This window comes from Camelina sativa, chromosome 16 (genome assembly GCF_000633955.1).
Source record: "Camelina sativa cultivar DH55 chromosome 16, Cs, whole genome shotgun sequence".
Taxonomy (NCBI): domain Eukaryota; kingdom Viridiplantae; phylum Streptophyta; class Magnoliopsida; order Brassicales; family Brassicaceae; genus Camelina; species Camelina sativa.
Window position 1 is genome coordinate 8,763,602 of NC_025700.1, and position 21,551 is coordinate 8,785,152.

At 38.0% G+C, this 21,551-nt stretch overlaps 1 protein-coding gene, 1 long non-coding RNA gene and 1 pseudogene across 2 annotated transcripts; 2 read left to right on the forward strand and 1 right to left on the reverse strand.

Annotated features, from left to right (window-relative positions):
• On the forward strand, nucleotides 6,412-9,771 carry LOC104750195 (annotated as a pseudogene).
• Nucleotides 9,769-10,158, forward strand: LOC104750194. Its single transcript, XR_761557.1, has 2 exons — nucleotides 9,769-9,810; nucleotides 9,946-10,158. It is a non-coding gene; the product is annotated as an uncharacterized LOC104750194 (long non-coding RNA).
• On the reverse strand, nucleotides 10,460-14,310 carry LOC104750196 (endo-1,4-beta-xylanase A-like). Its single transcript, XM_010471959.2, has 8 exons — nucleotides 14,039-14,310; nucleotides 13,873-13,920; nucleotides 13,371-13,753; nucleotides 13,149-13,302; nucleotides 12,682-13,025; nucleotides 12,411-12,588; nucleotides 11,773-12,312; nucleotides 10,460-11,695 (listed from the first exon to the last, which is right to left on the reverse strand). Exons 1-8 carry the CDS (start codon nucleotides 14,105-14,107, stop codon nucleotides 10,571-10,573), a joined length of 2,841 nt encoding a protein of 946 aa, XP_010470261.1. The 5' UTR covers nucleotides 14,108-14,310; the 3' UTR covers nucleotides 10,460-10,570.

A 21,551-nucleotide genomic window follows, 5' to 3' on the forward strand; every position in this document is an offset into this window, starting at 1 on the left:
ATCAGCATAACTCCTCTGCCAATCCTGAGCCTCTCTCATGTTCAACTTGAGCACCCGGATCATCTCTGTGGTCTCCTAAACAAAACTCACATCCAATATGCTCCTCTCCCCCACCTGAGTCCAGCATACAGGTGTGCGACATGTCTCCCATACAACGCCTCATAAGGAGTCATACTAATACTCGCCTAATAGATGTTGTTGTAAGCAAACTTTACCAGGTTCAGGTAATCAACCTAGTGACAACTCCAGTCCAGTACACACATCCTCAGCAAGTCCTCCAGAGTCTGAATCGTCCTCTCCGATTGCCCATCTGTCTAAGGATGGTAAGTTGTACTTATGTGCACCTTAGTGCCCAACTCTGCCATAAACGCCCTCCAGAACGCTAAAGTGAAAATAGAATCCATGTATGACACTATGCACACAGGCACGCCATGTAACCTCACAATCACCCTCACATATTTCTTAGCCAAAACTGCTGCTCTATCAGTCTTCTTAATGACCAGAAAATGTGCAGACTTGGTCAGACGATCCACAATCACCTAGATAGCATCCATACTACGCGACATAGGCAAACCAACCATGAAGTCCATCGTGATCATATCCCACTTCCACTCTGGAATAGGTAAACTCTGCAATAAGCCACCCGGCATCTGATACTTAGCCTTCACTAGCTTGCACGTGTCAAAACTCGAGATCCAACTAGCGACATCAATCTTCATCCAAACCCAGTGATAATACCGTTTGAGGTCACGGTACATCTTGGTCGCTCTATGAAGAACAGAGAACTTGCTCTAATGAGCCTCCCTCAAAATCTCTTTCCTCAGGCCCTCATCCTTGGGCACACAAACCCGACCATGCACAAGGATATTCCCATTAGCAGAGACCTGATACTCAGAACCCTCTGCTTTGGAGGCATTCACTAACCCCATATCACTCTCCTGAGCCAACCGCACTCTACTCATAAGATCCACTTCATCAGCTGCCTCTAGTCCCAATGGTTCTTGTGAAATAGCAAACAACTTCAAAGTACTAATCTCACTAACCATAGACTCTATATCCTGCTCCTAAGCAGAAGCCGCCCGCTTACTGCTCAGAGCATCAGATACCAAGTTAGCTTTACTAGGGTGGTAAGCTATATCCAGATCATAGTCTGCCACCAACACCATCCACCGCCTCTGCCTCAAGTTCAACTCAAGCTGAGTGAAGATATGCTTTAGATTCTTATGATTTGTGTACACCTGTACCTTTCTGCCATAAAGATAAGATCTCTAAATCTTGAAAGCGAAAACTACAGCTGTCATCTTCAACTCATGGGTAGGGTAGTTGCCTTCAAGCTTCTATAACTATCGCTAAGCATAGGCAATGACCTTCCCCTCTTGCATCATCACACACCCAAAACAAACTCTAGAAACATCTGTACACAACACATATAACATATCCTGCTCCGGCAAAGCCAATACTGGTGTACTCGTCAACTTCTGCTCCAGGCTCTCTAAAGCCGTCTCGCACTCCGGCGACCACACAAAGGAAACATCCTTCCCTCTCAGTTTAGTCATCGGTTATGCCATACTCGCAAAACCCCTCACAAACTTCATGTAGTACCCTGCCAACCAAAGAAAACTCATGTGATGTTCTGCGGTCTAGGCCAATCTCTGATGGTCTGAATCTTCTCTGGATCCACAGAAACTTCTGCTGCAGAAACAACATGACTCAAGAAACCCATCTCCCTCTGTCAAAAACTACACTTGTTCAGCTTAGCGAAAAGCTTCTACTCCTGAAACTTCTTTAGAACTGCTCTCAGATGGATATCATGCTCTTCATGACTCTTGGAATACACCAGGATGTCGTCGATGAAGATGATGACAAACTCATCCAAAAACTCCTGGAATACGCTGCTCATCAACCTCATAAACGCAGCTGGTGCATTAGTTAAGTTAATGGCATCACCACAAACTCATAGTGTCAATACCTCGTCCTAAAAGCTATCTTCCTGACATACAACAAATCTATCAGAATTCGGTGGTAACCCGATGCTAAATCAATCTTGGAAAACCAAGTAGCACCCCTCAATTGGTCCAAAAACTCATCAATCCGTAGAAGAGGGTATTTTTTCTTCACAGTAACTCGGTTAGACCCCGATAATCTATATACAAGTAGAAACTTTCGTCCTTCTTCTTAACAAATAACATCTCCCCACGGTGAAGTACTAGTACGAATGACTCCCTTTCCCAACGAGTCCTCCAACTGCTTCTTAAGCTCTGCCATCTCTGCATGAGCCATCCCGTAGGGCACATTGGACAATGGCATAGTCTCTGGTTCCAACTTAGTCGTGAAGGGATCATACCGAAATGGTGGTAACCCCTGCAGCAATTGGAAAACATCCTCAAACTCCTAAACCACAAGGATCTCACCCACACCAACCTGCCCCAAAGAATCTGACATCAAAATCGTAGCCAAATACGTTTCCTGCCCCTTCCTGATCATCTTCTCTACTTGCACAGCTGATATAACCAGACTTAACGGTCCTAAACCGCTCTATTGGGTCTCCACAAATGTAGCCCCTCTCGGCACACTCTGGGGTAAAGAAACAATGAGTAACTCCCGCGTCACACAACACATGGACGGAAGTCCTCCCACCAATAAAGTCCCTACACGCACCTTATGTACTAAAAACCCTAACATTCATCACAACCACCCATAATAACCAAAAATAACAGAAAACTACAAAGTCAATTTTCAAGATTATACCCATGATCGCGTTAGCACTGGTTCCTCCACCTTCCACTGTCGTGTACACACGCGGTGCCGCTGGCAATGGCAACACCGTCTGTCCCGCCTGCTGCACTCCTGACTGCACTGCTGCTACAGCCATCAGGTGTAGCTTAGGACACGACAATCTGAGTTGCCCCACATCCATGCAATGGTAACATACACGAGTCTTCGGCAGTGCTGGCTGGTTTCCCCTCTGTGGATAACTCGCCACTATATGCTCCAAACTCCCACCTCGAAGCATCCCGCAAAACTAGACTCCGACCTCTGCATGACATCAAACTTCCTCTTCTGCCCCTATGCAGGCTTAACGCCCTTTCTAGGAACAAAATGTGGCTGAGTCCGCTTCGGCTGCGCCGGAGGACTGACCACCACAACATGTAACCTCAAGTCATCATCTATCCCACTACAGTCTCCACTAGCTCCGCTCTTGTAGCGTAACTCCTCACTTTGCACCGAGTCCTCAGGTCATCACGTAGAGCCAATAAGAACCTCCGCACCTTAGCCGACTTTGGCTCCAAAGCCCGGCCTATATACCCTACAAGCCGAGTGAACTCTGCGTCCAGCTCCCTCACAGTACAGTTTCTCTGGGTCAATCCCAAGAACCGCGCCTCCATGCGATCAAGTGCCTCCTGCGTAAAATACTTGGCGTTGAACTCTCCCACAAAGTCCATTCAAGTCATCTCACGTTGCACTCCTCGTTTCATCACCGACCACCACCAGACCCTCGCATCCCCCGAAAGGTAGTCTGCTGCCAAGTCTACTCGATAGTGGTCGGGACACCAGAGCAATTGGAAAATATCCTCCTCCTGCTCTCTCCATTCATCCGCTGCACTCAGATCTGTGCCTACTAGGGAAAATCCTGATCCACATGTCGTAGCTGCACCAACATCTGAACATATTGTGCATCTACTACCCCAGCTCTCGGCTGCACACATGTCTGCACTCGAGCCATAGGCTGCACCGCAAGACCCTGCCCACCAACCATTGGCGGCACCAGAAGAGCCTGCATACCAACCGCTAGCGGCGCCACTGCTGGAAGCCATGCCAACACCAGAGCTACTAAGGCCCCAGGATATCCTCTCTACCTGCAACACCGTCCGCTGCAACCCCCACTCCCGGGGCAACACCGGTACTGACACCGAGCCCATCAGTCCTGCCGATACCGATACCAATCTAGTCTCCAGACACTCTAGGAAGAACCTGCGAGTCTGCCACCTCCACACTGGCAATGCTCTGGGCCACACGAACACTGGCCTCGAGAACCTGTTCCCATCCACGGCCACACTCATAACCTCGACCACGACCATGACCACGACCACGACCACGCCCGCGACCAGCAGCTACCTCACCTCTAACAATTTTTATCACCAAGAACAGAAGGCTAAGCAAACAAAACGACTCTAACTACACAAAGAGCACAACTCATCTTGGAATCACTAAGTAGGCTCGAAGAGGATGTTCTAGTACCCTATGCCACAAACAAGCATTCAATCCAAAATCCACAACACAAAGTACACATCGAACCCATACCTAAACCATATGGGCTCGACATTCCCGAATCTCTAACAGTGTCGACTGACACCTCCACATGACATCGACCGACACTTGCCAGGTCCTCGAGTCATCCTCGTGTTGGTGTCGACCGACACTGATGCTGAGCATCGATTTCCTTCAAACAAAACCTCTGAATCTCGCTTCCAAGCTTCTCCTTTCGGTCCCACATGATCCCAGGAACAGATATAAGCCTCAAGAGTCACGAAAAACACAAAAAAAACTCACAAGAAAACGACAACACATCCCAAAAATCATAAAAACAGTGATATTAGCTTAGATAAGCCATGGTCATACACTCACCTTTGCCAAAACAATGAGATTTCACCAACAAACAACAAAACCACACAACCACAACCTTCTCCCACGTTCTCAGCCTTAGATCTCCAACCTCCAAGCCAGAAACTCACCAGAACAAGGACAAAAGCTTCAGCAAAACCTTCAGGAACTCTTAGGAACTTTTGGGAATCGCTTTCTCTCTTTTTCACACCAAGGAGGCGACAATTAGGTTTCCTGAACCCAAAAATGTCCATTTCCCACTTTAAATATGACCCCCAAACCGAACCAACCTGAACTGATAATCAAACCGAACATCCCTCTACTTAAGGTATCGACCGACACCACCACTAATGTCGATCGATACCCTCACCAAATTATCAAAATTTGTATCACGGGTGTTACAGTAATGAACTATATGAAATCGGTCCTATAATTTAATTTTAAACTAGTAAACCTCAAACATAGTATTAGTAGACTACATATAATATATAGATAACATGGATTTACATTCTAAATATACAAAACATTAGTCATATATAAAGTTAATCTACTAAACAAATTATATTTTTCATTTTTTTAAAAAAACATATCACATGGTGTACTGCAGGTTAAAATCAAGTTGAGAATTAAAGTCAAAACCTATAAAAATTGTTAAAAATCAAATAATACTTTATAAAATTGTTAAAATTATAGAAGATACTATCACACTAGGGATCGAGTCCCACTCTCTACGAATGTAGGGATTTGGCTAATTTGTCGGCCTGTTGTGGCTCCAATGTTGACCAAAAAAATTAAACTAGATTAAGAAAAACTTTAAGTGATTTTTTTCATTATGGAAAAGAAAATTTTAACATTTTTCGTCTTACAATCTTAATTATTTTATATATTTATAAATAATAAAGTAATAATCTCAAACAAATATTACAGGTTTCAGGATCCTGTAAATTTGATTTTTGGTCACTTCCAACGCTAATGTTAAAAAAAATTCCTTCTTTTCATTATGAAAAATAACTGACTTCACCTCCTGTTTCATAACCAACGAAAAGATGTCACGTAATATAATCTTTAAAAATAAATAAAAATTAAAATCATATAAACAATTTAAAGAAACGAAATCCATAAACTTTTTTCAAATGAGTTCAAATATCAGTTTGAATTTATATAAGAGAATTATAGTTCAATTTTTAATTAAACAAAATTATATATCAGTTTGGGTTTATAATTGATGATTTAGAATTTAGAATTTCAATTAGACGAGATTATATGTCGGTTTAGATTTATAAAAGAGGATTTGGATTTATAATTAAACGAGATTATGTGTCTGTTTAATTTTATAAATGAGAATTAAGATTTATATTTTATAATATTATATTAAAAAGTTTATATATCGGTTTCAGTTTACAAAAAAGAATTAGAGTTTACATTTTATAATACTAAATGAGTTCATATGTGAGTTTAGGTTTACAAAGTAGAATTAGGGTTTAGATTTTATAATATAAAACGAGTTTATATGTCGGTTTGGATATACAAAATTTAGTTTTTATAATAATAAACGAGTTTATATGTCGTTTTGGGTTTACAAAGAATAGTTAGGATTTATATTTTATAATAAGAAACAAGCTTCTATGTCGATTTGGATTTAGAAAGGATAACTAGGGTTTACATTTATTTATTTTTAAAAAATATAATATGGCATAAATATTTATTTTGTTTAATGATTCTGTTTTTTATAATTCATTTTGTTTTATTCTGATTTTAGTTTGAAATTAATATTTTGTTTATATGTAGTATTACTTGGCATCTTTTTATTGTTTATAAAAAAGTAAGTTAACAAAAAAAAAAATCACCCTAGGGTGAACCGAGTATTGTCCTTTCATTATTACATTAGTACGTATACTTGATTCTGATTTTCATATTGCTTAAGCAGGAGCTATTATGGCTGGGGAACTTGTGTCGTTTGGAGTACAAAAGCTATGGAATCTACTCACGCATAAATACGAGCAAATTCATGGAGTTAATTATCAAGTTACTGAACTAAAACGATATCTAAACTTGTTAAGTTCTTTTATGGAAGATGCAGATAAGAAACGTACACGTGCGGTGGTGCGAAACTGTTTGGAAGAGATCAAAGAAATTATTTTTGATGCAGAGGACATAATCGAAACCTTTCTTTTAAAGGAAGAACCCGGAATGACAAGTGGCGTGCATAACCATTTCAGAAGGCTTGCTTTGTATATTCCAGATCGCAAGGAAATTGCAGTAGATATTGAAGGCATAAGTAAGAGGATCTCCAAGGTGATAGGTGATATGCAAAGTTTTGGAGTACAACAGATAATTGCCGATATCAGTACCCCGCCTTTATATGATAGACAAAGGGAGATGCGATTAACGTTTTCCACGGATCAGGAAAAAGATCTTGTGGGGTTGGAAGTAAATATTCAGACACTAGTTGAAATAATGGTGGAAGAAAATAACGTTGAAGTGGTTTCAATAACTGGGATGGGTGGTGTTGGTAAAACCACCCTTGCTAGGCAAGTTTTTAATCACAAGAAGGTTAAAGATAAGTTTGATGGATTTTCATGGGTGTGTCTCTCACAAGAGTTTAGCCGAATATCTGTCTGGCAAACAATCTTGCGGAATCTCAGTCCCACAGAAGACGAAAAGAAAATCATGAAAATGACAGAATCTACACTCCAAGGTGAACTCTTTCAATTGTTGGAAACATCTAAATCATTAATTGTCCTTGATGACATATGGAAAGAGGAAGACTGGGACCGAATCAAGCCAATATTTCCACCAAAAAAAAGGTGACCTCTTATGGTACTTAATAAATGGAAAATTGTACTCATTATGCTCTTTGTGTTTCTATATTATTAAACAAGTAAACGCTTTTACAGATTGGAAGGTGTTACTCACTTCACGGAATGAGAGTGTCGCAGCATGTGGAGATACGACATATATCAACTTCAAACCAGATTGCCTAACTTTCCAAAACAGTTGGACACTTTTTCAAAGAGTAGCATTTCCAAGGAAAGATGTTTGCGGTACGTGAAGGGGTTTTCATTTCTATTCTGATGAAAATCATAAATTTTTATAAAATCGCAACAAAGGAAAGATGTTTGCGGTACCTTATTTTGATATCTCTTTTACCACATCCAATTAAATTACATGTTTGTTTTATGGCCCAAATTTATAAATATAATTTAACATAGTGATGACAATGTGCAGAATTTACGGTTAATGAAGAAATGGAAGGGATGGGTAAGCAAATGATCAAACATTGTGGGGGATTGCCTTTGGCTGTCAAAGTGTTAGGAGGTCTGTTAGCTGCAAAATACACACTGCATGATTGGAAAAGATTATCTGAGAATATTAAATCGCATATCATGGGAAGAAACAATTTCAATGACAGAAACAACTCGGTGTACTATGTATTGTCTCTAAGCTTTGAGGAGTTGCCAACATATTTGAAGCAATGCTTCCTCTACCTAGCTCATTTTCCAGAAGATCATGCGATAAATGTAGAGAAATTGTCGTTTTACTGAGCTGCAGAAGGAAATCCAAAACCTAGGTATTACGATGGAGCAACTATTCGAGATGTTGCAAATGGCTACGTAGAAGAGCTCATGATGAGAAATATGGTTATTGCGGAAAAAGACAAGTTGACTCTGAGGCCTGAAACTTTGCACTTGCATGACATGATGAGAGAAGTTTGTTTGTTTAAAGCGGAAGAAGATAATTTCCTACAAATTATCGATTTTTCATCCTCGACTTTAGACTCACTATCGGCTCGTACATCTCGCAGATTTGGCTTTCAACATCCTACTACACTACATGTTGAGAGCAATATAAGAAATCCAAAGGTTCGATCTGTCTTGATTATCCCTCATAAACTTCATACGTGTAAGCTACAAGGTTTAAGCTTTAAGAAGTTACAACTGCTGAGGCTGTTGGATCTCTCTAGAGTCGAGTTTGAAGAAAGAAAGTTACCTTCTAGCATTGGGAAACTCATCCATTTAAGATACCTGAGTTTAGAAGATGCTGACGTGAATTATCTACCTTCTTCTCTACAAAATCTAAAGTTGCTGATCAGGACTGATGGTAGAAGTTGTTGGGTGCCCAATATCTTGATGGGAATGCAAGAATTGAGATATCTTGCATTACCAAAGAGTATGGAACACAAAAAGTTGGAATTGAGTAGCCTTGTCAACTTGGAGACCTTGGAGAATTTTTCATCAGAGAATAGCAGCTTAGAAGATCTCCGTGGTTTGACCAGGCTCAGGATACTCAAAATCAATAACTCTGGTTCGTCCAGTAGCGAAAGTATATCTTCATCAATATGTGGTATGAGACACCTGGAAAGTCTTGATATTGATGGATCCCTGAGTACAAGCACGACGTTTGTTTTCGATTGCAATCATCTCAAAATACTGAAATTGAGCATATATATGCCAAGGTTACCTGATGAACAACACTTTCCTTCTCATCTTACTGTCATAGATCTAAATTGTTGTCGTTTAGAGGAGGATCCAATGCCGATTCTAGAGAAGATGCATCACTTATATGAAGTCAAATTAAAGAGTGAAGCTTTCTGTGGGAGTAAAATGGTTTGCTCCGCTGGTGGGTTTCCTCAATTGCATATGCTTGAATTTTTAGGGTTACATGAGTGGATAGAATGGGAACTAGAAGAAGGAGCCATGCCCCTTCTTCACACTTTGTCGTTAAGTGATTGTAAGAAGTTGAGATGCCTTCCTCAGAGCCTGAGATATATCACTTCCTTAGATGTTGTGATGATGAGATCTATGAACGGTCACTGGGACGATGATTACGAGAAGGGAGGAGCAGGTCTTCGCGCATTCAATCACATTCCTAATTTTTCTTATGAAGGGGATTATCACGATAGTTATTACTATAGTATCTAAGAGCATCTTTACTCGAGTAACCCCCTAATCGTTCCTCAAAAAATAAAAATAAATTAACTTTTTTACAAATTATTATTATTTATTTATCTTTTAAATCTGCTCCACTAAACAGATGACACCTGTTTTGTTTGTTGAGAGTATCGGTTCTCAGATTACTCTGCCAAGGAACGTTTCTCTCTTTTATCCTCTTCTCTCTCTTCTTTTTATTATTTTTTAATAAGAGTATCGATAAAAGAACTGCCAGTAATGATGGTCTAATGAAGCATCAGTTACAGACATATGTCAGGTATTTTACATAACACTCCAAAACTCCAAAGAAATATATTTATTTATTTTTTACTTTCATATCATTTATTGACACGGGTTATTATGAGTTTCTTGGACGTAGATAGAGAAATAACATTTGCAACGTGTTTTGTAGACGAATTTCTTCGGGCGCAAATCTCTTATGGAAATTGGTCATCAGCGTATCTGATCCCCGTCAGAATAATAATAATAATAAACTCTTTGCATTGTTTTCTTGATGTCTTTCCTTTGTTATCTAAGTTCTGATTTCTCCGACTCTCCTAGAGTATCATGACAAAGAACAAAAATAAATATATACTTTTTGATTTGTATCAACTTGGGATTTATATTTGTTGGTTTGGGTAATAATGATCAGTCGATCTCAACATTTTCAATATCTTTGATCAAATCGAATTAATTGTATCAGCCTAATGCTTGATTAATGTTATGTTTTTCCTTCTATTTGATCATAAAGTATTTTTCTTTTGTTCATCTTCGTTTTTCTTTTGCCATTTTACTGCTAGCTATGCTTTTCAAATTCGATTTAACGTTGATGACATCTGGTAATTATGTAGATAGCTTACGCTTATTTACAAGCTTAGAACTCAAGTTACAGTTTTACTCTGATTCATTGTCTTATCCTAATAAGATTTATTTTGGAAGTAGCATTTTATTCACAATAATTTATAAACACCATACCACAGTTTCAGCAAATTGAAGAATCTACACATACACATAAACACATGTATAACACAAAAGCATCACAGACCTTGAAGATCAACAGTAATATTCTGAGACGAATCTCCCTTTTCAACAACAAACGTTTTCAGAACCTTAGAAGAAGTAGTAATCACTTCAACAGCATAGTTTCCATTATACCCTCTAAACGGAAACGCACCGTTTTGATCGATATGTCCATTAGCATGAGAGAGCCAAGTTTTTTTCACAGCCAAAAACCTTTTACCAGCTTCATTAACATCTCCTTCCGCATCCACCAAATGAGAGTTGTCTCTGCTCATGAACAGTTCCCAAAACCCCCATAACATCATACCTTCTACCGCTGGATGTCCGAAAGCTTCCCACATCATTACTTCCAAATCATCAGCCCTTATGTGCTCATTGACCGAGGAGACATCAAGTTCCGTGAACCATATCGGTAAACCGAGGATTCCTAGTTTGTCTAGTGCTGAACATACGATTGGACCAACCGGACTATCGATATGACCTTGAATCCCGATTCCTCCTACTGGCGCACCCTTTTCTTGTAGGTCAAGAATGTGTTCCGTGTACTTCTCGGGGCATGATTTTGGGTCACACCCGTCTTCTATGTGGTAATCGTTCACGAACAATGTCGCTGATGGGTCTAGTTGGTGCGCGGTTTTGAACATTTCGACTCTAATGTCTTTGCCTAACTTGTCTTGGAAGAATGATCCGTGTAACATCTCGTTATTCACATCGTAATGTTTGAATTTCCCTTTGTACCTGTTTAAAAGACCGGTTAAGCGGTTTTGCACTGCGGTGTTTATGCCCGTTTGGTTCATGTTTTGGATCCATTGCTGAACATTTGATTGGACTTCCCAAAAGATACAGTGTCCTCTGGTTTCTATGTTGTTGCTACTACACAAGTTTAGCATATCGTCTGCATCTTGGTAGTAAAGCTTCCCTTGTTCTGGTTCCGTCCAGTACCATTTTAACTCATTACCAAACACCGCCCAGTTAAAGTTCTTCAAAAAGAACTCGACGAAATCTTCGTTATCCATATTTGTTCTACTTATGCAAGTTCCAACCGGGAAGCTGTTTCTTATTTGTCGAACTCTAACCATAGCTCCAGACAGTTTGCTAGAATCAACACCAGAGAACTTGAGGGTAACGTCACTCTTACGGATCTGCATTTGATAAAAGTTACTATAATTATAAAGTCTTATGGCACTACACATGAGAGGTTGATAAAAGAGTATATTACCTTGTCACATTGTCTTCTCAAATGTTTAATTCTTGCGACTCGATCAACCGGAAAGATCTGCAATCCAGCAACCATAAGATCAATGCCAGAAGAAGGGCCTTGAACATAAACCAAAGCTTTAGAAGGCTGCTTCTCAATTCGGAAAGAACCACCGATCTCATGCCATCTATCATCATTGATCTCGACTTGTCCTCCGTTTACCCATTGGCTATCGATACCAAGTGCGACATTAACATTTTGCGGACTAGTAACGCCAGAACCGACTTTGACCCAAACTGATATTTGGTATGTTAAGAAGAGCTTAAGTTTATCTGTGATCACTTGAGCTGGACCCATCCATGTCTGTGTTCGGTTAGTCACAAGAATATAGCGGCCACTTAGAGGTACGTGTGGTCCAAGCGAGTCTCTTGCCATTGGAGGAAGGATTCTTGGTGATCCTTCCGCGACACCTAGTGTGCAGTTCCCTAATGGAAACCATCCATTGGTTGTATTATCACTTAAATGGCTATTTGTGACTATGTTTTCCCCATATGCAGGATTCTACAAGAAAAAAACAACAATCTTCAGTAAAAACATTTTTTGCTAAATTTGTTTAAATTTTACTGCGGTGAAAATATGAACTGGATCTTTGGACTAACCTCAATAGAAGGGGGCGGTGAAGGAGGGAGTTTCTCGGCGTGTTTCACAGTTAAGCTATTGAGGAGAATATCAGTTCCTGGAGGTGGACCTTCGATGTAAATGACTACTCGTGAAGCAGAACCGTTGAGGAGGAACTTACCTTTTAAATGTAACCACTCTTTGTCTGTTGCCTGAGCACTTTAAAAAGAACAAAAGGAGCATTTTACAATGATTCTTGATATGAAGCATGAGTTCAAGAAAGTGATATTAAACAAAAAAAAAGAAACTAACTTTGCAATGCCAATGTATTGATCGCGTTGATTAGGATTTTGGACCCATAAAGTTGCTTGTACTGTAGCAGTAGTCACATTTTTTCCATAAATGCGTACTACTGCGGTTGCCTCGTAGAGGCGTTTTCTTTGAACTTTCCCGCTGATCTCTTGCTGAATACCATGCCAGTACTGCGTGCGTTCTGTAGCCGAAGCGAAAACTTTCCCGGATTCTGGTACTATCTTTCCATCAGCGATTGAGTCATGTAACACAATCTTGCAGCTTCTCCCAGACCAGTTGTTTAGTCCATCTTCAAAGTTTGGGTTCACTACTATAGTCTCATCTTCAGCAGTAACACGCTCCAGCTTTAAAGTGTTAACACAATCCCAAAAAATAAATAAATTTCTTTAAATTACTAACAGTAGTGTATTCATTTGGACTAGTCCTCCTATTGTAACAATTTGAGATCATATAATTGATTTACATACCGCAGGCTCGCTTTCGCCTTGAATGGTAACAGACTGTATGAGAAGATCGATCCCCGGTGATGGACCTTCCAAATAGAATACAACTTTTTCTGGTAAGCTCGGTAACGAGAACATGCCTTCTAGTCTCACCCACTTCTCTTTGAAGACACAAGTTCTGCAAAATTCAAAAATCAAAATTTTGTTCTTTTGTCAACACTACAATTATGTGGGAAAAGACCTTACTTTGCAATGAGCTGATAGTTTGTTTGCGATTGTCCGTTTTCGAGCTTCAAGGTGGCCATAACTTCTACCAACCCTTGAACAGGTCCGGATACAGCAACAGTTGCTGAAACTTTATAAAGACAACAAGGTTTCACTCTGCTTGTAATGTCTTGCTCCAAGCCTTGCCAAGTTTCTTTCCTGTTCTTGACAACTACATAGCTACCGCACTTTGACAGGTCTAAAAGACTATGAGAGACATTAGACCCGGCGGTGACAACAAAGGCCTCGCAGCAATTCGGATGCCACGAATGCATCCCGGAAGAGAAGTCATGATTCACAATTACATTGGTGGGATCAGAACCAATAATAGAAGATGTTACATTGTTGTTGTTCTGTTTTGCAGGCTGGTCAAGAAAATGATTAAAACAGAGAAAGGTAAGACTTAAGGATTCAAAAGTTATAACTTAGATACGAAGATAGACAAGACTTGGTTACGAAGAAAGGAACATGTCCAAACCCTAACCTCTTCAATGTCTTTTCTTGAAATCATCTCCATGCTTTCTTTTAATTTCTTACAGAACCAAAACCCAAAACCCAGATCAAATTAAGAGTAATTGGCAAATGGGTGACAGAGAAATTCCAAGAAAACACACAAAGATTTAATCTTTTATGTAAGGGAGAAGACAAACCTTGTCTGGATTTCGATTTCTGTTCTTGTGGGTTCGGTTTGAGATGCAGCAAACTGTGAATCTCTTCATTATATAGAGACACACAGATCAGTTTGTTCTGTGATTCTTGGTGGAGTTTTACAAATAGATCGAAAGATTTAAGTGAACTCCAAGATATAAACCGCGGGACCAGCTAACCAACCAAACTCTGTTTGAAATTTTAATTCCTTTTTTTTTCCAAAACCTCTTAAACCTTTTAAGAACAGATGAATCGTTTAGATTTCTGGTTTTATGTTTAGTCCCTTGGAGGTTGTTGTGCTATGAGAAAAGATATTTTTAAAAAAAACAATTCATATGCGGGCACATATTATTTTAATTGGGTTTATCGGGGAAAGTCAGTTTATAATTATTTATTTATTTACCTCTGATTTAATCAGGTATTAAAAGCATATATATATATATATAATTATATATATATATATATACTTAAAAACAAACATGCAATTATATAAAAAAACTATAGAATAAAAATGACCAAAAGTTATCAAAAAAAATTATACTTGTGCATATAAACTTGCAAATCATAATATAAAAGAATATTTAACAGAAAAGCTATTGTTTAATATTGTGAAGAATCTATAATTGTCCTAATATCTCATGGACATGGTTAGTGACTTATATTTAAAATTTAGTAGTTTTTTTTATCAATTAGTAATCTTTAAAAAAAATAACTAAGTTTAAACTTAGTATTGTTTAATGTAGATGATTGAAAATAAAATATTAACATGGCTAGTCAAATTGGATACAATTTTCAATAATAGTTGACTTGAATATTGGCAAAAATAAATCAAACTTGAATATTGGCAAAATAAATCAAACTTTTTCATAAATGTTGATGATCCTTCTTGGTTTCATTAGGTATCCCCAATTGTAAGAAATATAACTTTTTTTTTAATGTGAGGATCAGCCCCGGCGCTGACCCAGTGCACAAAGTGCATTTGCACCATGTCCCATCTAAATTTAATTTTTTTTTCTTTTATTTTTATCCTAATTTTTATAAAATCTGAACTAAACTAATAAAATTATTTACATTTTAACCTAAATTTAAGCATATTGTTGCATTTATTCTTCTTTTTCTTGCAACTCATCGTTTGATTTTACTGTTTTCCTCAAAATCTGGTGAGTAATTCAAATATTTAGTGGTAAACAAAAAAAAATTCCTTAAAAATTGAATATTCACTGACTATCGCACCGGATATAGTAGATGTTTAAGCCGGTCGCACCGGATATAGTAGATGTTTAAGCCGGTCTGGTGAGGATAAGTTATTTATCAAATATAGTAGACATCATATACTATATACAATTATACATAAAGTAACATCAAAATTATCTAAATATCAGAATGTTAATTTTTGGGGTATTTAACTTAACATATAAAGAAACAAAACTAGATATCTTTTTAAATGCCTTCTATTTTCTTTCTTATTGCAACAATGCTAAATTGCTAACTACCCATCAAATTGTCTTTTCAATACAAATAAATTAAACCATTAAAGTTGTCAAAAATATATTTGAGTTCGAGATTGTCATTCTTGCATTGTCGTACACGCATTGAAAAAAAAAAAAAAAGGTAGTGATCGTTTTTCTTTTTTTTTTTGTTTTGGTTTGAAAATCATTAACCCATGAAAATTTAACTATCTACAAAAGGGAAACATTGTTTGTTAAGTATTACCTAATTACAAAAAGGTAAACTTTTGTTTGTTAAGTATACACATAATAAACCCAGCACCACTAGCTGAACTAATGTATACTAGAGTCTATATGATTAATTCTTTTAAAGGAAAACTTCAAGTTCGGAGAAGGAATTTTTTACCTGCTAGAGTCCTAGAATCAATGGATTTTATGGATATTCCTCGAAACTTTGGGGAAATCTAAAAAACCAAACATCAACGGAATCCACAAAAAGGAAAGGACTAAGCGGACTTATAACCATATGGTCGCAATTAAAGATTGCATCAGTTTCAGATTTTATGATTTGCAATANAAAAAAAAAAAAAAAAAAAAAAAAAAAAAAAAATTTAAAGGAGAGATCACAACAAATATTATTCAAGCGATCATCTTCTGGTACATTTGTATCAAATAGAAAACCATATTTCTATCTGGTACTCCATATATTGTGGATATCCAATGTTCCTGAACATAATACTAGACATCGTTTTTTGTTTTTGTAACTTGTTAGTAAGCAAAAAAAAAAAAAAGGATATGTGTAATATTTTTTTTGATTAAATAAACTAGGGTCCATTTTTATATTTTTATTTTTTCCTAAAACCTCTAAAATATTAGGGCCGCCAGTTTTGTTGATGACTTAAAGTAAAATCTGTTAACAATTTGCCAGAAACAAAAAGGGAAAAAGAAGGTAAAAGGTTATCATCGAGAGGAAGAACAAAACTTTAAAGATTGGCTTAGTTCCCCAACTTGCTAATTTCTTCTAATTGATTATACTTGGATAGCTTGGATTAGAAGCAAACTATTGCTTTGTACTCTAATCATACGTACGAGGAAACTTACTTTCAAATGGCTAATATATTAGTGCATTGAGTCAACCTCTTAAAGCTTTATCTATAAAATGGTTTTCTTTTTCTTTGGGGTTAGGGTAACTTTCAAGGAATTATGAGCTGAGGACCCCAAGTTTTCCTTAAAACTCTACGTTAAGTTTTTCTCAATCCCCTCCCAATTTGGACTTGAACTAAGGGTGCTAGGAAGGTCCTAGGAAACGCCACTAGATTAAGAGAGAATTGGTTAACAAGTGAGCTATTTTCAAGAAAAATAAATTAACATCATACACATAGTCTATCATAGTTGTGTTGATCGTCCTTTATAGGTCTAGGAGTAATGTACTTCTACAACGCCTTGACGTCCTCATGTATTTTGGTACTGTTATTTTAGACTAGTTTTCTTTTGATGGTGGAAGGTTGTTGTCTAATGCTGTCGTCCATGCATGATGGCCGTCGTAGTTTGAATTACGTCATACAAATATCCAGATTCTCGTTAGTCTAGGGACGTAGTCTTAAACTCTTGCTATCAAATACGTGAATAGTTTTTTATACTCAACTCCAGTCTCCATTGATATCCTTTGATTTTTTGCTTCTTTCTCTAGTAAGCCACTGAAAACTTAATGAACTTTACTAGTTTGCTACTCATAGTCATTTAGTTCAAAAAAAAAAAAAAAAAATGCTACTCATAGTCAAAAATTTAAATAAACAAATAGAGATGTTCTGCGGAGATGTTAGACCATATGTTTTACTGCTTTATACTAGTTAACTCTGGTATTAGATTACATCAATATATACTTTACATCAAAATAAATAATATTTACAATCATTCAAGTTCATTTTTTTCATTTTTTTTTTAAATACGAGCGCATAGTGATTTATTTATTTATTATATATATTTATTAATTTATTTTTAAAAAATAGAAATAAATAGTGATTTCTTTATTTAATTTTGTTTTTTATTTATTTTTATTTCAACAAGTACAAGGAGTGAGCTCAAACGAGCGTTTAAATTTCTTTTTATCATTTGTTAGATACATCCTTATACAAAATTATCTTCAGTTTAATATATTTTGCTTTTGTACTAAAAGGTTCTCAACCCACGTATATGAATAAAAATCTTGTAAAAGTGATATCTACTGAAATTTATCATTACCATGACGCCTATAAATGACACTTTAACTCTTTGCAAAAACAATGGTGATAATAAAGGAACAACTTTAACAAAACTTTCCTGTTTTATTATAATCTCTTGATACATTATAGTTTTAGGGTACATTGTTTTATATAGAGGCAGAATAAACAATCTAGAATAGGATGAGTCATTGTGACAGCTGTGGAGAGAATTAGTCACCATCCTTATCCTACAAGACACCAAATTGGTTATCGAGCAGGAGAATTGCAGGTACAGTCTTTGTCTTCACTTAAGAGTGTTGACTGGGCTTCTGTGATTGGCATCTTCCTTGTTGGACTGTTTTGTGATCCATTTGACCTAAATCACTTATATTCCCCCTCAAACTTGTGGTGGGTGAAGCACCAACACCAAGTTTGGCTCTTAGATCTTCAAATTCCCGTTTTGGTAAGGACTTGGTAAAAATATCGGTCAGTTGCAATTGTGCAGGTACATGCTGTGTTTCAATGTGTCCCAATACTACTTGTTCCCTGATGTAGTGAAAGTCAGTGTCGAAGTATTTAGACCATTTGTGCAGCGCTGGATTTGCACTCAAGTACACTACAGAGAAATTGTCACAACGGAGCAGAGTAGGGAACTGTTGTGAGACTTGCAAGTCACGTAAAAGAAACGAAAACCAAGTAATCTCTTGAGCAGTGGTTGTTAAAGCTCTGTATTCTGCCTCTGTTGATGAATTTGAGACTGTTTCTTGTCTTCTTGTTGACCAACTTATCAGATTAGGACCGAGAAGTATACAAAAACCAGTGGTGGAGCGTCATGTCTTCTTACATCTGGCATGGTCACTATCACAGAATGCCGAGAGTGACAAGTTGGAGCTTTTTTTAAAATATATACCCATGTGCAGAGTTCCCTTTATGTATCTGAGTATGCGTTTGAGAAGAGCAAAGTCAGATACCGTAGGTTCATGCATCCTTTGATACACAAAGTTGACAGCAAATTGAATGTCAGGTCTGGTTATTGTAAGATACTGGAGCTTTCCTACAAGACTTCTGAAGTATGTTGGCTCTGAGAAGAGTTCAGGACTCTGCTTGTCCATGTTTTGTGGTAGTAGAGTTAGCATAGGATTGCAGTTAGACATTGCAGCTTGATGAAGAATGTCTGATGCATAAGCTGTATGGTGAAGAAAAAGACCTGAAAAACACTTTTGGATTTCAATACCCAGAAAATAGCTTGGTGCTCCCACATCTTTCATTGAGAACCGCTTGTTGAGGGAGATGAGCAGATCATCTAAGAGTGTTTGATCATTCCCTGTAAGGAGCATATCATCAACATACATTAGTAGCACCAGAGATTTACCATTTTTATGATAGGTGAATAAAGAAGGGTCTGATTTGCTGCAGGTGAACCCAAACCCGATTAAGTATTTGCTAAAAGTGTCAAATCAGGCTCTCGGAGCTTGCTTCAGTCCGTAGAGTGCTTTCGTAAGACGACAGACATGAGATGGTTTTTGTGTATCAACAAAACCAGGTGGTTGCAGCATGTAAACTGGTTCTTGCAATTCTCCATGAAGAAAAGCATTTGATACATCGAGTTGTTTAATCATCCAGTCTTTAGTTATGGCAACATCAAGAACCATTCGTATAGTTGGAGTGCGTACAACCTGACTGAATGTTTCAAGGTAATCCAATCCTTCTTCTTGAATAAAACCTTTAGCCACAAGACGTGCTTTAAGCTTATCAACGGGTCCGTCCGGTTTTAGTTTGGTTTTGAACACCCACTTGCACCTTAAAATGTTCATTTCTTCTGTAGGTTCAACCAAATCCCATGTATGCAACATATGAATAGTATTGATCTCATCATGAGCTGCATCGTTCCAACCAGGATGTGCCAGAGCAGCTGTAATGTTTTTCGGTTCTTCTAGAGCAAACCTTGAGGTGAGGAGAACATATCTAGGATTAGGTTCGTGAGTGCTTTCTTTTGCTCTTGTTGTCATAGGGTGAGTGTTATTTTTGTTGTTTTGGTCCTCTTGTTGCTCTTGTTGCTCTTCTTGGTGTTCTCCCTCTGATGCAGAGTTCTCGTTCTCAGTTTCTGTTGAGTTTTCATCCTCACTAATTTCATGATCATCTCCTTGTTGAACTGTCTCATGTGGTACAAGAACTTGGTGGACTGTTTTGTGAGGAATATGAACTTGTGGAGATGATGATTGTGCTTCATTAGAGCTTGTAGTTGGAGGAACTGAAGCTGTTTGCCAAGCTTGCAGAAGAAGAGTCTGATATACAGGAATTAGAGACTTGTACTGTTGTGTAAATGGAAAGACGCTTTCATCAAACACTACATGTCTTGATATGTAGACTTTACCTGTTGGAGGATATAGGCAGTGGTATCCTTTATATTGTGTATGGTTCCCCAGAAATACACATTGCAGAGACCTCAGATCGAACTTGTGATTGGCCATGGGTCTAAGACACGGATAGCATGCAGATCCAAACACTCTGAACATGTTGTAGTTCGGTTTTTGTTTAAAAAGTAGCTCATAAGGACTGCAATTGTTTAATGTGATAGAGGGAATCATATTAGAGATGAAACTTGCTGTAAAGAAGGCTTCTACCCAGTGATGAAGAGGAGTATGGCTGTGAAACATCATTGAAAGGCCAAGCTCCACCAGATGCCTATGTTTCCTTTCAGCAATCCCATTTTGCTGAGGAGTGTAAGGACATGAGATTCTGTGAATAATTCCATGTTCTGATAAGTGTTATTTAAAAAGATTGCTTATAAACTCTCGTCCCCCATCACTCTGAAAAACCTTGACCTTAGTATTGAACTGATTCTCTACCATTTTCTGAAAAACTTTGAAGATTGCAATAAACTCTGATTTTGCTTTCATTGGATAGAACCAAGTAAACCTTGAGAAATCATCCACAAAAACAGCATAATACTTAAATCCTTGGTTTGATACAACTGGTGATGGTCCCCAAAGATCACAATGTATTCGATCTAGGGGACATAAAACTCTAGAATCAGAAGAAAAAAATTGAAGCCTACTATTCTTCCCCATCTGGCAAGGCTCACAAATAGAGGTGGTGCTGCTCTTATTTGTAATGATCTCCTTGCTGATTTTAATTTGTTGGAGAACTTGTGAATTTGAATGCCCAATTCTGTGATGCCATGTATCTTCAGAGGCTGTGCACTAAAGGTTAGAGAACAGAGCTACAAATTCTTGATTCCCCAACATATAAAATCCACTACTTCGAGGACCCTTTGCTACCACCTTCTGGGTAGGTATATCAACAACGCAAACTTTATTAGAATTAAACCACACACCACAAGACAGGTCATCACACAATTTAGACACCGAGAAAAGAGACTTTTGCATTTCCGGGCAGACAAGAACCTCATTTAACGAAAGCTTACCTGAAGTGGAAGCAATGGTGGTAGAGCCAACGTGAGTTATAGGCAGAAAGGTTCCGTGTAAGTTGTTGCAGTCTGGAGGTTTGTAGCAGAGGAGGTGACATGAGCCGTAGCTCTAGAGTCAGTGACCCAGTCATTGCCATCAGTGATTTGCAGAGAGGAGAACACTTGAGCTACATCAGGACGTTGATAATTTTCATCGAACCGGTTCTAGCAGTCAGTCGCAACATGTCCTGTTCGACCACAAATCTGACAGATTGGTCTTTGTCCAGTTGCTTGAGAATTGGTTTGATGTTGAGAAAAGCCTCTGTCTCGTGAGGAGTAACCACCATGTCCTCTGTTTTGACCTGAAGACCTTCCTCTACCACGATAACCTCCTCTCGACTGATTCCCATATCCTTTTTGTTGAGCATGAAAGGCAAGATGTGGAGTAACCGAGTCA